Here is a 15143-nt window from a genome sequence, read left to right on the forward strand (position 1 = left end):
ACTTTTAGCTCCTTAGAGGAAGGGTGGGTCATGAGACTGACAAAATCAATCAATAATCACATCCAGGCACTTTTGTTTACGGCACAGATGAGAACAAGTTAAACAATCTCTGCCATCCCCAGTAATACAGACATTAATTTTTCAGTGTTTAAAATTTTCAGCATCCTGCTTCTCAGATTATATAGATGCCCAGATTGGCTGGAGCAACCCAGTTAGATGGATGGGGTACAAATAATAGAACGGTTGTTGTTATTGTTAGACACCCCCCCCACTTCAGTCTCACAACACATAGAGGTGATGGGGCAGAGAAGGAATGGGTGGGATTCAGCTAAACTGTGGCATGCATGGAACAAGGTGTGCTAATGCAACAGGAGTTTCCTGTGCTCCATAAATCTGCTCTGGAAGACCAAGGGAACCCCCAGAACAAGATTAGGGCATACACAGAGAGTGGGGTGGGGAGAGATGGGAAGGTCCCAGTCCATGAGCAGACCTTGTTCTCCCCACTTAGCTCTACACTGAATTGCACCCATTCCCTGAAAAGAGTGACGGAGAAGAAAATGGTGCCAATGTCAATATATATAGCCCCAAAGCCAGCATTTCCTCATCTGAAGCAACAACCTTTTTTATTCAAATTCTGAAAGAGTCAGGAGGCATTGTCACTTCAGTTATTGTGATCTCTTTGTACTATTTTGGGGTGGGGTTAGTTTATTGTACTATAATACTTTTTTTTAAGGTAACCTGTCCTGGGATTTTACAGAGAAGGGCAGGTAACAGCAGCAAGAGCAGCAGCGGCAGCAGCAGCAGCAGCAGCAGCAGCAGCAACAACAACAACAAGAGCACTAATTGTAATAATAGATTGGGCTCATGCCTGACAATTTCCCTCTCTGTTGAAGTAGCTCTTCTTGATGAAAATCTGTAGTGATGCCTGTGGTTGGCTGTGTGTTTTTGCCCTTTCAAGGTTTCCAAGTTCATAGTCTGAATCACAGCCACACTGTTTTATTTTGGTTAGCTGCGTGTTTTTCTCTCTGCCCACTGTACTTTCTGCATATATATGCACCATGGTTCCAGTCTACAGTCTCTCTCTATATATATCTCCAAGGTTAGAGAGGCTCCTGGGTGCAAAAATATTGCTAGGTGGTGTTATCCCATAGCAGTAGCTTTTTAGAGTCCTATATCTTTGATTCTTTCCTTCCTCACCTTAAGCATTAATGGTTGGATATGCTTTAAGAACATTAGGCTCCCAGTTCTTCCATAATGCTACTTGCACTTGCTGCCCGTGTACGTTTGTGAACCTGCAATCCTGCCTTGTTGCCCCAAAGCTGGCTTACGAATAAAGTGAGATAGTACAAACTGCAACAAATGGAATAAAACCCAGGAATAGGCCACAGCCCAGAAAAACCAGTCCATAGCATTCTTATAAACAGAACTAAGCAGCAAGAACTAAGCAGTTTATAAAACTGGGTCCTAACCAGCTTCTAAAAACTCACTAGTGACGACACTTTGGCACTTCCTCAGCAAGCGAACTCTACAATAAAACACCAAGAAGACGCTTTGTCTTGAAGCCACCTCTCTCACCTGAGAAAGTGAGAATAAGGCTCTCTAAGGTGATCTTAAGAGCACAGGGAGTGGGTGGGTAGATTTATATATGGGATCTATTGTGGTTCAAGGTTCTGTGGTAGATGTGCAAGCATCTCAACATCTATGAAGAACAAAAAACTAGAATGCACCAAAGACTGGCTCCACAAACCCTCCTTCCATTTGTGCAGGAGCAGTGCAATGTGGGTTAGACTGCGTTTCTTTTTAGTTATATATGAATCTTGAGATTCATGGGATTCTGCATCTGCTGCTCCATTCAACACCAGACTACTGGATTTTGCACTGTGCTGATCTTCCATTCCACCCTCTACTAAGTTTTTTTTAAGCTCCTCAGTCTGATTTGTGTAGTATTTACAAGGGCAGGACCAAATTGTACTTGGTGCCATTTAGAGGAAGTACTTTCGCTGAAGTGATCTGCCTTGTGAAGCTGCCTAGGGCTGGCAGACTGAGCTCCCTATCCGGTATGAGCGCAGCCTTCCCAAGGCCTGGGGAGCTCAGCTACCCCGTGGAGAGTTTCTGTTTCGTTGCCTGACTACGTACAGCAGGGTTCAGCCAGGGACAGTGCTGAGACATCCAGTCTGCCTCTCCTCAGCCTGTCAAGCCACAGTTTCTTTAGCCAGGGCACAGGATGTCTCCTTCCAAACAAAAATGAAGATGGCACTGTTTCTGAGGCCTCCTGTGGATAATAGCCACATTCATATTCTCCCTACCTGAGGCATTGTTCTTAATATTGGTATATTGGTTCCTTAAACTTGCTAGAAAGCCCTTGTTTCAGCACATTCCTTGAAGTAATCTACCTAGGAACAGACTGATGGTTTAGATCGGAATGTGGGGTGGGGTAGGGAGGGAGGCTGTGGCCAAAATGTGGATGCATATACTGACACGGCTGGGAATTAACATGAACAAGACCTTTCCTGTAGCCACTAAGCAGGGACGCAGGTTCATTATGGTAAATGGGGCACCAATGTCCTCAGCCAGCCACCACCCTGCCTCCTTATACTTAGAACCAGTACAAGGGGTGGTCCTGGCTCTCTGCTTCCTCCTCCTTAGTCTCAGAGTTGCCTTTGTAGAATTCAGCAGGGAGGATGGGGACAACACCAGAATTACTTGGCTCCCCCTGCTGTTGGCCTCCCTGCCTTCCACCCTACCAGTCCCAATGGGCACCAGCCAACACTGCCATTAAATGAAACTGGCAGACATTAGAAGGTCTTTGCAATGACAGGGAAAACATGTCCACAAGGTCACTGCCTTTCCATAATGTTAAGATCAGAAGGGCATGTAGGGAGACTTTTTTTTTTTTGTGAATGTTCCACTGTTGTGGAACTCTTCTCTCCTGGAGAAGTCTCATTCCAAGTCTCATTCCAAGTCTGAGCATCTTTTGTGAGAGTTTTATAGCCTTCCTGCTTGACCTGGCTGCTTGAGGTTAAGCCACTTTGTTTTCTTTTTAAGGAAAAAAAAGGAGATTTTTTTGTTTGTTTGTTTTAAATAGAAACCAAATATTACAACATGGGCTAAAATGTATATACTAAAGGGGAAATTATTCGGGGTAGGTGGATGGAGACATGGGAAGGAAATGAAGTTGTGAAGCAAAAATTAAAATTAAAAAATGATGCGTTGGGCAGAATAGTGGTAACTGGGTTAGCTAAGGACATAAATAAGAGCCCTTCTGAATCAGAGGAAGGGTTCATCCTGTTTAGCTCCCTGTTTCTAAGATTAACCAGCCAGATGTCTGTGGAAGCAGGGCATGAAAGCAGAAGCCTTTCCTTGTTTATTGTCCCCAGCACCTGGCAATCAGATGTAGACTTCCACTGAACATGGAGGTTCATATAGCCAGGAAGCTACATGGCTAAGAGCTGTCGATAGAATGTATCCCCCACTAGTTTCTCTAATTCTTTTTAAATACATCTTTAATGATATGCAAGTTAGTGGCCGTCACCAAACCTTGCAGCACTGATATATAAAATTGCACTGTGTGGAGATGTAATGTTTGCAGCATTATTACGAGGCTTTCTGAATCTGGAAGCGCATGATGCTGCATCATGTTGAGTCAACCTGGCTGTAACTTTTGTGGGGAGGGTTTTGAGTTGTGATACTATGTTTGGAGCTCAGACTTCACTTTTGTTTTGTAGTCTTGGGCACTTCACCTGTCTCCATATTGCCCATCATGCAAATGCCTCTGGGAATCTGGGAAGAAGGAATCAAGCCATGTTGCTTGTTCCCAGCAGCTGTTACTCAGAAGTATACTTTTTCTAGACAGGGAAGCTCCATTAGATATCATGTTTGATGGGAGGGGGGGTTGTCCATGGGTGAACAGAGGTGGGGAAAGGTGTGGCAAGACAAAACTTGGGCATAGTACCACCACCACAATTTGGGCATAGCAGTACCACCACGGTTGCTATTACCTAGCAGCACAGGAAAGAATCAAACTGAAACAATCTGTGTTATTCATTAGTTGCCGCTGTGCAGAGTCTGGCCATCTGGGCCTCACCCATCCCAAGGGTGTGTTTCTGGACAGGGAGAGATAAAGCCAAGCACACTGCGGGCAGCGACAAGGAAAGATATTGGCAGCAGTGACAGAGGTGCCAGCAGCTGGGTTATCAAGGAAAGAAAAGTAGAGTGAGCTTCAGACATCTCACTCCTTGCACTTTACAGCTGAGGCAGCTCTCCAAGACCCTTCAAGTTTTGGCACTAATTGGTAGGCAATTTGGTACACAGGACAGGGCTGCTGAGCTGCTGCTGAGAAGGCAGGCATGCTGCTGTCAGTGGACTGCTCAGGGATGGGCTGACACTGGAGGGGGGCGGGTCACATCAATGATAAGACACAAGGAAATTACCCTTTGGTGTCTCTCCTTCTGAGGTGCCATGAGGGGACAAAGACTGTGGCAGAAGGACTCTGAGTGAGAGGCAGGGAAATGTAGATCTTCCAGGGTAGGAGAATGGGAAAGAAAACCTCCCAGGTGAGAGCTAGGAGGATGTGCATTTCCTGTGGAGTGGAAATTAAGAGCTAGTTGTGTACAGACAAAATTACTGTACAAGACTAATGTTTTTTTGCTAAAAAAACTAGGCAAAAATTGGGAGTCATCTTATACACAGATAGTGAATGCAGAGGGGGTCGGGCGGGTGAGCGATTGTGGCAGCAACCTTCTCCCAAAAAGCTAAACAACTCAAGAAATATTGATTTATTAATTTCAGGTTAAAAAAAATAGGCGTTGTCATACATGGGGGCATCTTATACACGGAAAAATATGGTATATGCATTTGTACAGTTACCCCACTTTCAATATCTTGCTGATGATTTACCTCTCCCTTATTTTTCAGGAGGCTGTCATTAGATAACAGACTGTATGAGTTGTGGAATTTATTGCTGAGATGTTATTGTGTATAATTTGGCATTCCTACTTAGTATGCATTCATGATTTACAATTGTGTATTATTTGTTACTGTGTATTACTTATGATTAACTGTTTAATTTTTTTGTATTGAATGCATATTATGTATTAATATATGTACAGTGGGGCCTCGCAAGACGAAATTAATTTGTTCCGCGAGTTTTTTCGTCTTGCGATTTTTTCGTCTTGCGAAGCACAGACTTTGGAAAAGCTTCAAAAATACCAAAGTCTTCAAAAACCTCAAAAAAGGCTACCACACTGCGTGCTATGAGTTGCTCCTTGAAGTGAATGCACGGTTTTAAGAAAAAGGAAACAAACTTGCAAGAGAAAGGAAACAAACTTGCAAGACATTTCCGTCTTGCGAAGCAAGCCCATAGGGAAATCCGTCTTGCGAAGCAACTCAAAAAACCTAAAACTCTTTCGTTTTGCGAGTTTTTCGTCTTACGAGGCATTCGTCTTGCGAGGTACCACTGTATATTGTTTATTATAATCTATGTTGTAAACTGCACTGTGGTCTATTGTCAAAGGGCTGTATATAAACTTTTAAAAGGGATGAATGAATGAATAAATACTGTGAGAAAATCACCTCCGTTTCCTTGGATTCCAGGATTCTATTATAGAGTGCCAGGGCCAAAGATATGACTTGCTTGTGCCTGCTGACTGCCAAGAGTGGTGATGCCCGGATAATTGGCATATTGAGATTGATCACTCTCTATTCCTACTGATTATGAATGGTTCTTCCTCCTCCCCCTGCCCCAGATATAGCTTAAGGCCTATAAACCAAACTGACAGTGAGTTTCCGCTCAGCCTCTGCTGAAGGCAGCTGCCTCTGCCTGCTGCTTTGTTTGCATAGTTGTGAGTAGTGATCATATCCCAGAAAGGGGGAGACAGAGTAAGGGACAAAGGGAAATTGGTAACAAATGAGGGGAAAGTCAACACCTGCAGTGCCCTCAAATGTTTAGTTGACCTAGCAAGAGGCCCCATGGGTGGTCAGGAGCTGGAACATTATATTTTCAAGCTCAAGATAGCAACACTGCGTGTACCAACTTCAACTGAGCACAAGAGGAAAAGTGCTCAGCTAGGCTGTGCTGTCATGTGCTGCCTTCTGGCAGGAGAAGGGCCTTCCCTTTTCTCTAGGGACCCTGACAAGAAGGGTGGTCCAGTGCCACAGAGGGCTGAGTGAGCCACCTACAATGGCCTTTTATGTATTTCTGCCTGCTGTTCCTTCCACTTCACAGGCACTTCCTTTCTCCCGCTGGAGGGCATGTTAATGTGCCTAAAATGACTGCGGCCAACAAAATCTTTGTTTCACACCAACAGCTTTCTAGGTGATGTGCAAAGAGAAAAGCCCACTGACGTGACTGCTTCACTGGGCTCTCCATTCCGAAGAGGTGCATTCTGGGTGGTTCTCCAGGCCTCAGCCCCTCCTGGCTCTAAAAGCCAGAGGAAGGAGGAAGGAAGGGGCATGGGAACCATTTCAGTAGCCCACGTTGTGGAACTCAACTGCCTCAGCACTTCTCAAATAGGCTATAGTCATGTTTGCCCCTAGGCAGGAGGCCCCAACCTGCCCCAACCCACCTGCCACTACCCACACAGTATAAGCCTAACAAGCCTCCTTTGTCTCTTTCATCCCAAAGCCCAGCTGCTTTCTGATTCAGGAACCACTCTTGCCAATGACCTTAGCTCCAAACAGAGGAGGAACACTCAACTTTTCTATTCAGAGGATGTAAGTCCAGACTGTCCCCTCACCACCTCAATGAGGGGAAACATCCAATTGTACCCCAGTCCTCAGCACAGCGGTTTCTAATCATGCTGGGAAGCATGCCACCTCATGCTACCGCATCTCCAGGAAAATGTAAATCAATGTTCTCCAGTTTAACTATAGCAAAGCCATTAAGCTGCACTAGAAACACTAGGCATGTCTTCTTTTCTTTTTTGCAGTTCCCAAAATATCAAGATTTTCACACTTTTGTACTATGCAAATCCCTGAAATATCAATTTAGAAAGAAAGCTATGTGATACATCTTTTTTTTAAAAAAAGTCATGTTTATGTGATAGAATTTTAGTCTCAAAAATGGAGCAGAAAGGGCTAAGCAGAGTGTTAATGAGTGACATGTGAGTGCTGCTTGAAGCAATCCGTATGTAGTGCTTCTCCACATTTATTTTATTACATTTATATCTTGCCTTTTCTTCCATCATGGATCCCAAAGTGGCGTACACAGGTTTCCCTGGAGGTCTCTCATCCAGGCACTGACCAGACCCAAAACTGCTTAGCTTCAGAAAGGTGGTAGCCTCATGTGCTTTTGGACCATCCCCTGAGACATGGTGGGTAAAGCATACAAAGCCATGGCAAGGAAAGACTCCCTGCTGCCACCACACTCTGCAGAGCCAGCTCAAGCAGAAGAATGGAGAAGAGGAGGCAAAAGGACAGGAAAGGGATGGCTGGCAAAATCTTTATCTAAAGGAGGCCTTCCTAGCACTGAAGGAACATCACAGCAGTAAAACTAATACCAGTTTGATGAAGCAATCTAAATGCTAAATCCGAAATGATCCCAAAGGACAGCATTTAGAGCAGGATAAGATCAGACTGCCCAAGCTACTAGTGAGATATAAGGGGATGGTATGCATATATTCATAGCTCTTCTGGAAATGGCACTTACAGAAATAGGAGGATACCAGTGTTGGCCATGGCATATGCCAGGCCAAGGATTCCGCTGCCCATGATGGCATTGCTGAGGTTGAAGACGGACATCCCAAAAGAGGTCTTTCCTTCAAACTGTGGGGAAAGTAAAATAGGCAGAGAGAAAGTCAGAAAGAGAGTCTGCTGGGAAGGAGTTGGGGCTGCTGTCTTATCTCCTCTTCCCCAGCCCTCTTTGGCCTATTCCTCCCCATATGTTCCTTACATTAAGTTTGGGAGGGGAAATGTTGAGAAGGGTGCTATGGAATCCTGCTCCCCCTAGAATGATGTCTTAGTGCAGCTCCCAGAATTCAGGTCTGCAACTAGTTTTTCCTCTCTATCTTTCCTGCAGGCAAGTCCTCTTGCCTTCCATTCTACCCCCCCCCCCAAACTAAATGATGAAGACTATGGAGCCATATGGCTCTCTGAGGAGGTTGGATTCAGCCCGAAGGCTGGTAATCCCTATACTGGTAGGTAGCAACTGATGGTGGTTGGCTTTCTGGAATGGAGTTGCATGGCTGCTATCTAACCCATTTGCAGAATAATACCAGCCTCACATGCCCCACTGCTTTGACACCTTAGCTCCCAACCAAACAAATTTAAGAGACCTGAGCCTCTGTATTGTGAAACTGTACTGTACTTACATCAGTGAAATGAGTCTGTTTCTTTTCAGCACCATGTGGAAGGAACTCCTCCATCTCTGGCTGGTTGTCATCAAATCTGGATGGTGGGAAAGGACAATGCTTGTTAAAGTGATTACCCTCCTCTTGAAAGTTTCCCTACTAAGAGCTTGGGCACATGGGATGGTGGTCTGCAGAGTATCCTCTTATATACCCCATTGTCTGCTTACTTAGCCAAACTGGGCAGATATTAGAATCTTCAAGAGTCTTCCCTTGCAGTTGGTCAACGTATAGCCTCTGCTGATTCATAAGTTACAAAGAAAAAGAGCTAGGCATTGTTGGAACTCCGTTTAACCGAGCTACTCCTCTGGTCGAGTCTTCAGAATCTCCTCTGATGGTGATTAACGACCTAAGCCTTTAATGAGGCTTCAGGCATGTTCCCTCATTATGCAGAGTATCCAAACAGCAGAAGGAGATGGAAATATGAGCTACATTGCTACATTTATTTCTAACTACGCAGGACAGAAAAGAATATATATCTGCTCTCTGTGAGAGTCAGTGAACCAACTGGAACAAAGAAACAGGAAACTAGCAACATCAACATCCGCCTCCCATCTCCTGTCTAATACACCAAGGTTGCTATGGCTCACCTGTCATTCCCCACGGAGGGGATGGAGGAGGCATTTAAAGATGAGTGTTTCCCATTCGGCACCAGCTCTACCATCTCCGTCTGGATGGGGATAGCCATGGAGTTCATCTTCGCCCTCTGAAGTGAGCCCCTTCTCTTCTTCCCTGGCAGTGAGCTTTCAGACAAGTAGTGGGCTATACAACGTGGAGACGGAATCTGCACAGGGCAGCGGTCTCCTTAGCAGTGCTGTGTCTGCAAAGAAACACCCATCAAATCAGATATTTGACCCGATGATAAAATGCTACTAAAGATTTGGCATAGAGGAATTGAACATGTCCAGCACAGGAAAGTAAATCAGGCATTGCTGTATACATTGAAGGATGGCAGGCATGTGTGTAAGATTGCAAAAGTCTCAGTCACAAGATTATTAATGAGAATTACGGAACTCCCTAAAAACCAGCCATTGTCCAAATTTTGTCCACTTGGGATCACTCCAGAACGGTCCTGCTAGAAATGGCTGACAACCACTTAAATTTCTTTTCTAACCAGCAAATGAATGCATTCTGTACTGTTGATGCTGGTTTGGGTGTAGCAAGCGGATGGTGAGAGAGATAACATGTGAGTGGGGAAATCTTCCTTTATGCTTCCGTAGGCCACCTTGTAGGATAGCCCAGCTTTGGAGCATCAGAACCCTGGCTAGATTCTCACTCTTCCACCTGCTGGTATATCTCAGTGAGATTCCACTACTTCTATCTTTGCACACAGTGTACCAACAAATTCAAGATACACCCGATAATAATCTTCAGCTTTGGGAGATGCTAATCGCAACCATGACATCATTCATTTGGGCTCTTTCCACCAATCACAGAGCTAAGAGAAAGGCTTCAAAAACCTGAGCATCAAACAGCCCAAGTATGTGTGTGACGTTGCTCTCACAATTCCCGACTGCAATACAATCTGCACTGCATGTACCCTGACACTGTAAGAGCGTCAGGACCTCCTGCCCACAAGAAACGTCATTCCTTCCCTGGGGCTGCCTTTCACTGCATTTTCTTTGTAGGCCATCTGCTTCCCCCGGCCCAAACACCCTTGTTCAGGGTAAGCGTCAGAGGCCGGCATGATAAGGCACTTGCCAAGGCCCATATTCCACCAGGGGGCCTGCTGCTGATCTCCAGAGATCCCTGGTCCTGCTCCTCGTTCTTGTTCTTCCAAGTAAGTGAAGGCTGTGACTAAAGCAAGGAGAAGCAGCACCACTCTCCATCTGCCTGATGAAGATCAGGCCCAGAGGGAGGGAGCAAGCAGACGGGCAGTAGAAAGACGGGGGTCCCAGTGATGCCATATTGCCGAAGGACCCCACGGAGCTTGTAGTGTGTACTGCCCTTGTTTGTCTTGCGTCCATCCCCTCCCTTTAGGCATTGCTCCTACCCACTCCCAATAACATCCTCTTCCTTCCTTGTACCCTCCTAGTTGCAAGCATCTGCAGTGTTATAATAAATAATAATATTGGTTTGTTTTTATTTTTGTTTTATTACATACTCTGTATTCTCATTTTGTATTTTTCTGTAGTGAACCACTCTGGGATCTTCGGATGAAGGGCGGCATACAAATTTAAATAAATAATAATAATGGTGATGATGTTTGCAGTCCTTGCAATCTTTCCAGAGCTTGGTTTGTTCCCGACCTTACTTTCCCTTGCCGCTTTGACTCTTGCTCCTCCCCTCACTGTGCTTGTCCTTACATGAGACTTACCCCCGCCTGTCTAAATGGCCCCTTCGCAAGCTTCCCATAGAGTTAAGTGTAGCTCTAAATGTCACGCTTAGAAAATCTCCTGGCAACTTCATCTCCGATCGCAGCCATACTGTACATCTGACTGAGCTCAGGAGCAGAAAAGATACTTGGCTCACTCCCCTTAGTGTTTAATTTTTAAAATTAGTGTTGCAAAAGTCATGCTCCCTGACCTGGCCAGCCCACTGTAGCCCCACATACTTGAGGACTGTGTAGTTAAACCAGTGATCAAGGGAAAGCAGACTGTACATGCCTGCAATGATCTCTTAAGATTGATCAAAGGCCTGGTCCTTGGTGATTCTTCATTGAAAATTAATTGCCAGTCTCTTCCTGAAGCACCCCAGGGTCTTCCATTTTTCTTCCCTCTGTTGCCAAATGATTCCTGTGAAATGCTAGCCTAACTCTTTTCTTTTCAAGACATTGTAAGAGTCGGACATGACTAAACGACTAAACAACAACAATGTGTTGTGTTTTGCATTCATTCCCCACTCTTATTCCAAGGACCTCAGGTTCTTTCTCACCTCTGCCCTTTTGTCACAACAACCCTGCGAGGTACATTTAGGATGAGAAACAGTGAATGGCCCAAAGTCACTCAGTGAGCTTCCTGGCTAAGCAGGGATTTGAAGCCAGCTCTTCTTATGCTTATCTGACATAGTTACCTGCAAAGGTTTTTGAAAGAATTGTGCTAACAAAGCTTTTTTTTTTGTTTGGCAAAACTGATTTCTGCTTTATTGGGCATTTAAGAGTGCAGAGAAACCAGTGGCTTGACTCTGGGAATCTTTGTCTGATCTCCTGGTGACAAAGATAAAATTTTAAAAATCAGTACCATTTGAGAAAACTCTGCAAGAGGCACAGTAAGAGCTCTGCAAAAAAGAAAAAAAGAAAAAACGAAAAAAGAAAACAAAACAAAATAAACAACTCTCTCAAGCTGTTAAATAGTTATATTTCTTGCTTCACAGTCTCTCTCTGTCTCACACACATACTCGATTAAGGGTGTCAGTACCAGAAAAAAGCAGAAACAAAGCACGAATGGGCAAGGGAGATAAGTGCTCTTGGATCACCTTCTGATGATCAAAACCACCCCAAACCCTGGTCTTGTTTGCCAATGGAACAGAAAGCAAAATAAATAATTAAATCTGAGCTTATTTTGTTATTCAACACCGCCGGTTACTCATTTCAGATGTCCTAATTGCAACCTCCTTGTAACATATCAAATAGATGCTAACAATAGTTTAAGCAGCAAAACACCAACCCCATCCTTTCCAACAAACCAAGTTTGTGATTCAATCCATTGTACTTAAGAATCCAGTAGGGTGACAAGCTTGAGTTCCCACGCACATCCCTTCCTTTGACTTTTTCCAGGGCACAAAATCAACTGATAGAGAGATGAGAGAACCAGTGATTGAAAGTGAAAGAGAGCAAATGCAGCAAAACATGACGGAACACCAGAATAGAGTATCAGTATAATGTTAAGGGGATTCCTGCCAAAGATCTAGCCTGCAATCCGAAACACACACTTACCCGGGAGCAAGTCCCACTGAACTCAGCAGGGCTTAATTCTGAGTAGACGTGTCTAGGATTGCACTGCTAATCTACTTTCGTCACTGTAGAGATCAGACTTGGGAAATGTTTGGCTGCCCACAGGTAACAAATAAGCCAACCTCAACTGTGATTGTTTGTGACTGACATAGACTCCTAAAATGTGAACATACCCACCCCAACGAGGCAAACGAAAACAACTTTTGTGCTTTTTGTTCCCCCTAGTTTTAGCAGAAGGGAGAACTGAAATAAGCCCTTTCACATTGCTTTTCAAGAAACAGCCCTTTATTCTCTGTAGGGCACCCCATTTTCTGCTCCCAGTTCCTATGCAACAATACTGCCAGGGTTAGAAAAACCCCAAGGCACACCTGCAGTCCCTTTTTACACGACTCCATTACTCAAAGCATTGAGAGTGAGGGTCAGGTGAGGAAGGGGGGGATTCACACGTCTTTGTGCTGCAGTGTGAGAAGGACAGGAAGCTTCTGCCATGCTCGATCTTGTTGCAACAGTGGTGTCGCATCACCACAAACATATATACATCATACACTCCATAGACTGATAGGTGGTTTTTGCGGGCACTGGTTTCAACAACCCTTAGGTATGCCTCTGCTGGCTGGATATACCGACAGACTTTCCTTTTCCAGGTAGTTGGACAAATTCCTAACTCCGACATGGGTGACAGTGGATTTTGAGCCCAGGTAGGTCTCATGACCCCCACAAGGGACCCCAGCAGACCTTTCATTCCTCACACATCTCTATTTACACCTCAACTCTGTGTGGCATTTTCAGGAACTCACACGTTTTCTTTCAGCTGCCGCACACTTTCCAAGCAATCATTCTGATACAGATATGAACCTTAGGCATTTGGTGTGCCTTTGGTGAGTTTGAGTGACAGTAAATTGGGACCGGAATTGCCAGGAGGGGTGGGTTGAAAGAACATGACACTACAGTCACAGAAGCTGTCAGATGTTGTGATCGTGCAGCTGCATCTAGGGAGGAGCATAGTAGGATTGCTTAACCTTACCGCATGCCTGGTACAGACAATAAGCCTAGGCGGATCCTGTGTCCAATGGGCATTCAACAGAAACTCGATGCCACCCTCTTGCAATCTGTGTCAATGCTTAATTCACGCTCACTGCTAAGAGTTGTGCCTCATGAGGTGCCTGTGCAGATTTCATGTTTGCTGCTGCTATTGTAGTTTCCCCATCAATGCCCATTAGCGCTTTCTCCTTATTCACTGTAACCAAGTTACCTCTTAACCTTCCTTTTAGATGCTAAACAGACTTGAGCTCCTGAAATCCCTCCTTGTGAGCTGAGCAAGCCTCATCCCTTGGGAGTTCACAGTCACAACTGAACCAAACCTGACAAAAGCACTTGGCCTGATGCCCTGGCAGCATCTCCAGCTCCTGTGCCTGAAGCACAAAGGAAGGAGAGAGGGATTCAACATCTAGGAAAGGTGATGGCGGAGGAGACAGGAGGACAAGAAACGTGTTGGCAGAAGCCTGTGGGCTCAACTTATTGCAAAAGGATGCAGAATACTGGCGGCAGCAAGTGAATAAGGAAATGGCAGTGATTAGGAAGGAAATCCTATCTCTACAGGCAATCCAAACACAGGGCACACACACACTTGCCCCAATAATTAGAGGCCCTCCTTAATTGATGGAGAAATGGCACGATTAGCTACTTTGCACAAAAATTGAGAAAACCATAACAGAGGGTCCAATGCATTCTCGTGAAGTTTTTCCCCTAGTACTGCAGGTTCAAACAAGGTGCTGCATTTAGTTTTGCCTTCCTGGAATAACCCAGTACTCATATAAAGGAGGACTGCTGATGCCAGTCCCTGACCCTATCCTTTAAAAGCTGAATGAGAAGTTCACCCAGTGTGAGTTCTCCCTCAGCATGAAGACACAGTTGCTGGTTCAGTTGCTCTCAGATTATTTAGCCTGGCTGAGGAACACAAGAAGAGGCTGTTTTATGCCAAGTCAGGCAAATTGGTCCGTCTACCTCCGTATTGCCTACAATTGACTGGCAGTGGCTCTCCAGGGTTTCTTCCAGCCCTACCTAGAGATGCCAGGGATTGAAACTGGGACCTTCTACAAGCAAAGCAAATGCTCTACCACTGAAGTGATGGGTCTTTGCCATAAGCAGTTACATCTCTTTTTGAGTCACATCTTATGTCTCACAGCACAGAATGCAGCAAAACATAATCCGCAAGCGACAAGGCAGATGTGGGTCCTACCCCCTCATGTCTTCTATATAGTGGTACCCTGGGTTACAGATGCTTCAGGTTACAGACTCCGCTAACCCAGAAATATTACCTCGGGTTAAGAACTTTGCTTCAGGATGAGAACAGAAATTGTGCTCCGGCGGCGCAGTGGCAGCAGGAGGCCCCATTAGCTAAAGTGGTGCTTCAGGTTAAGAACAGTTTCAGGCTAAGAACGGACCTCCGGAACGCATTAGTACTTAATCCAAGGTACCACAGTACTGGTGCAAGACTTTAGGGAAGAGTCTTCTGTTTACATATACACACATCACCCTCAAGCACACAAGCAGAGAGCTCTTCGGAATTCTGAGACGAAGAATTTCAGGACTGGAGGGAGGTCTCAAAACAAGGTCAAAAAAAATCTTTTGCTAACATAAGGATGATCAGAACTCTACCGCCACCCCCAAAAAATGGTGGGTTATACAGCCTGTCCTTAAAACCTCTTAGTAGAATAAATTCTCTAACATCTGTAGGTCAGATGTACTTCAACTCCTCACCCCAGTTGCAAGATATTGGGATCCAAGTGCTTGTGTAGGAAGACAACGTTTTCACACTCTTCGGGAACGGTATATCACTGCAAATTGCTAACAAAAACAGTGACAACAATTGCATTGCCCTAAGAACAGATCCTCCAGTCCTATATGGA

At 44.9% G+C, this 15143-nt stretch overlaps 1 protein-coding gene across 4 annotated transcripts in view; it reads right to left on the reverse strand.

The window, feature by feature from the left end:
* SLC38A3 (solute carrier family 38 member 3) overlaps positions 1-15143 on the reverse strand; it is a 157246-nt gene that overhangs the window by 24203 nt on the left and 117900 nt on the right. For all 4 annotated transcript variants that reach the window (XM_081851330.1, XM_081851328.1, XM_081851329.1 and 1 more), the window contains 3 exons: positions 8933-9162; positions 8307-8382; positions 7646-7761 (listed from right to left, as the gene is read on the reverse strand). In XM_081851330.1, coding sequence (XP_081707456.1) covers positions 7646-7761; positions 8307-8382; positions 8933-9039 — 299 coding nt within the window. In that variant the 5' untranslated portion in view covers positions 9040-9162. The remainder of the gene's footprint in view (positions 1-7645; positions 7762-8306; positions 8383-8932; positions 9163-15143) is intronic.

This window comes from Podarcis erhardii (genome assembly GCF_964252035.2).
Source record: "Podarcis erhardii genome assembly, chromosome: 2".
Taxonomy (NCBI): Eukaryota; Metazoa; Chordata; class Lepidosauria; order Squamata; family Lacertidae; genus Podarcis; species Podarcis erhardii.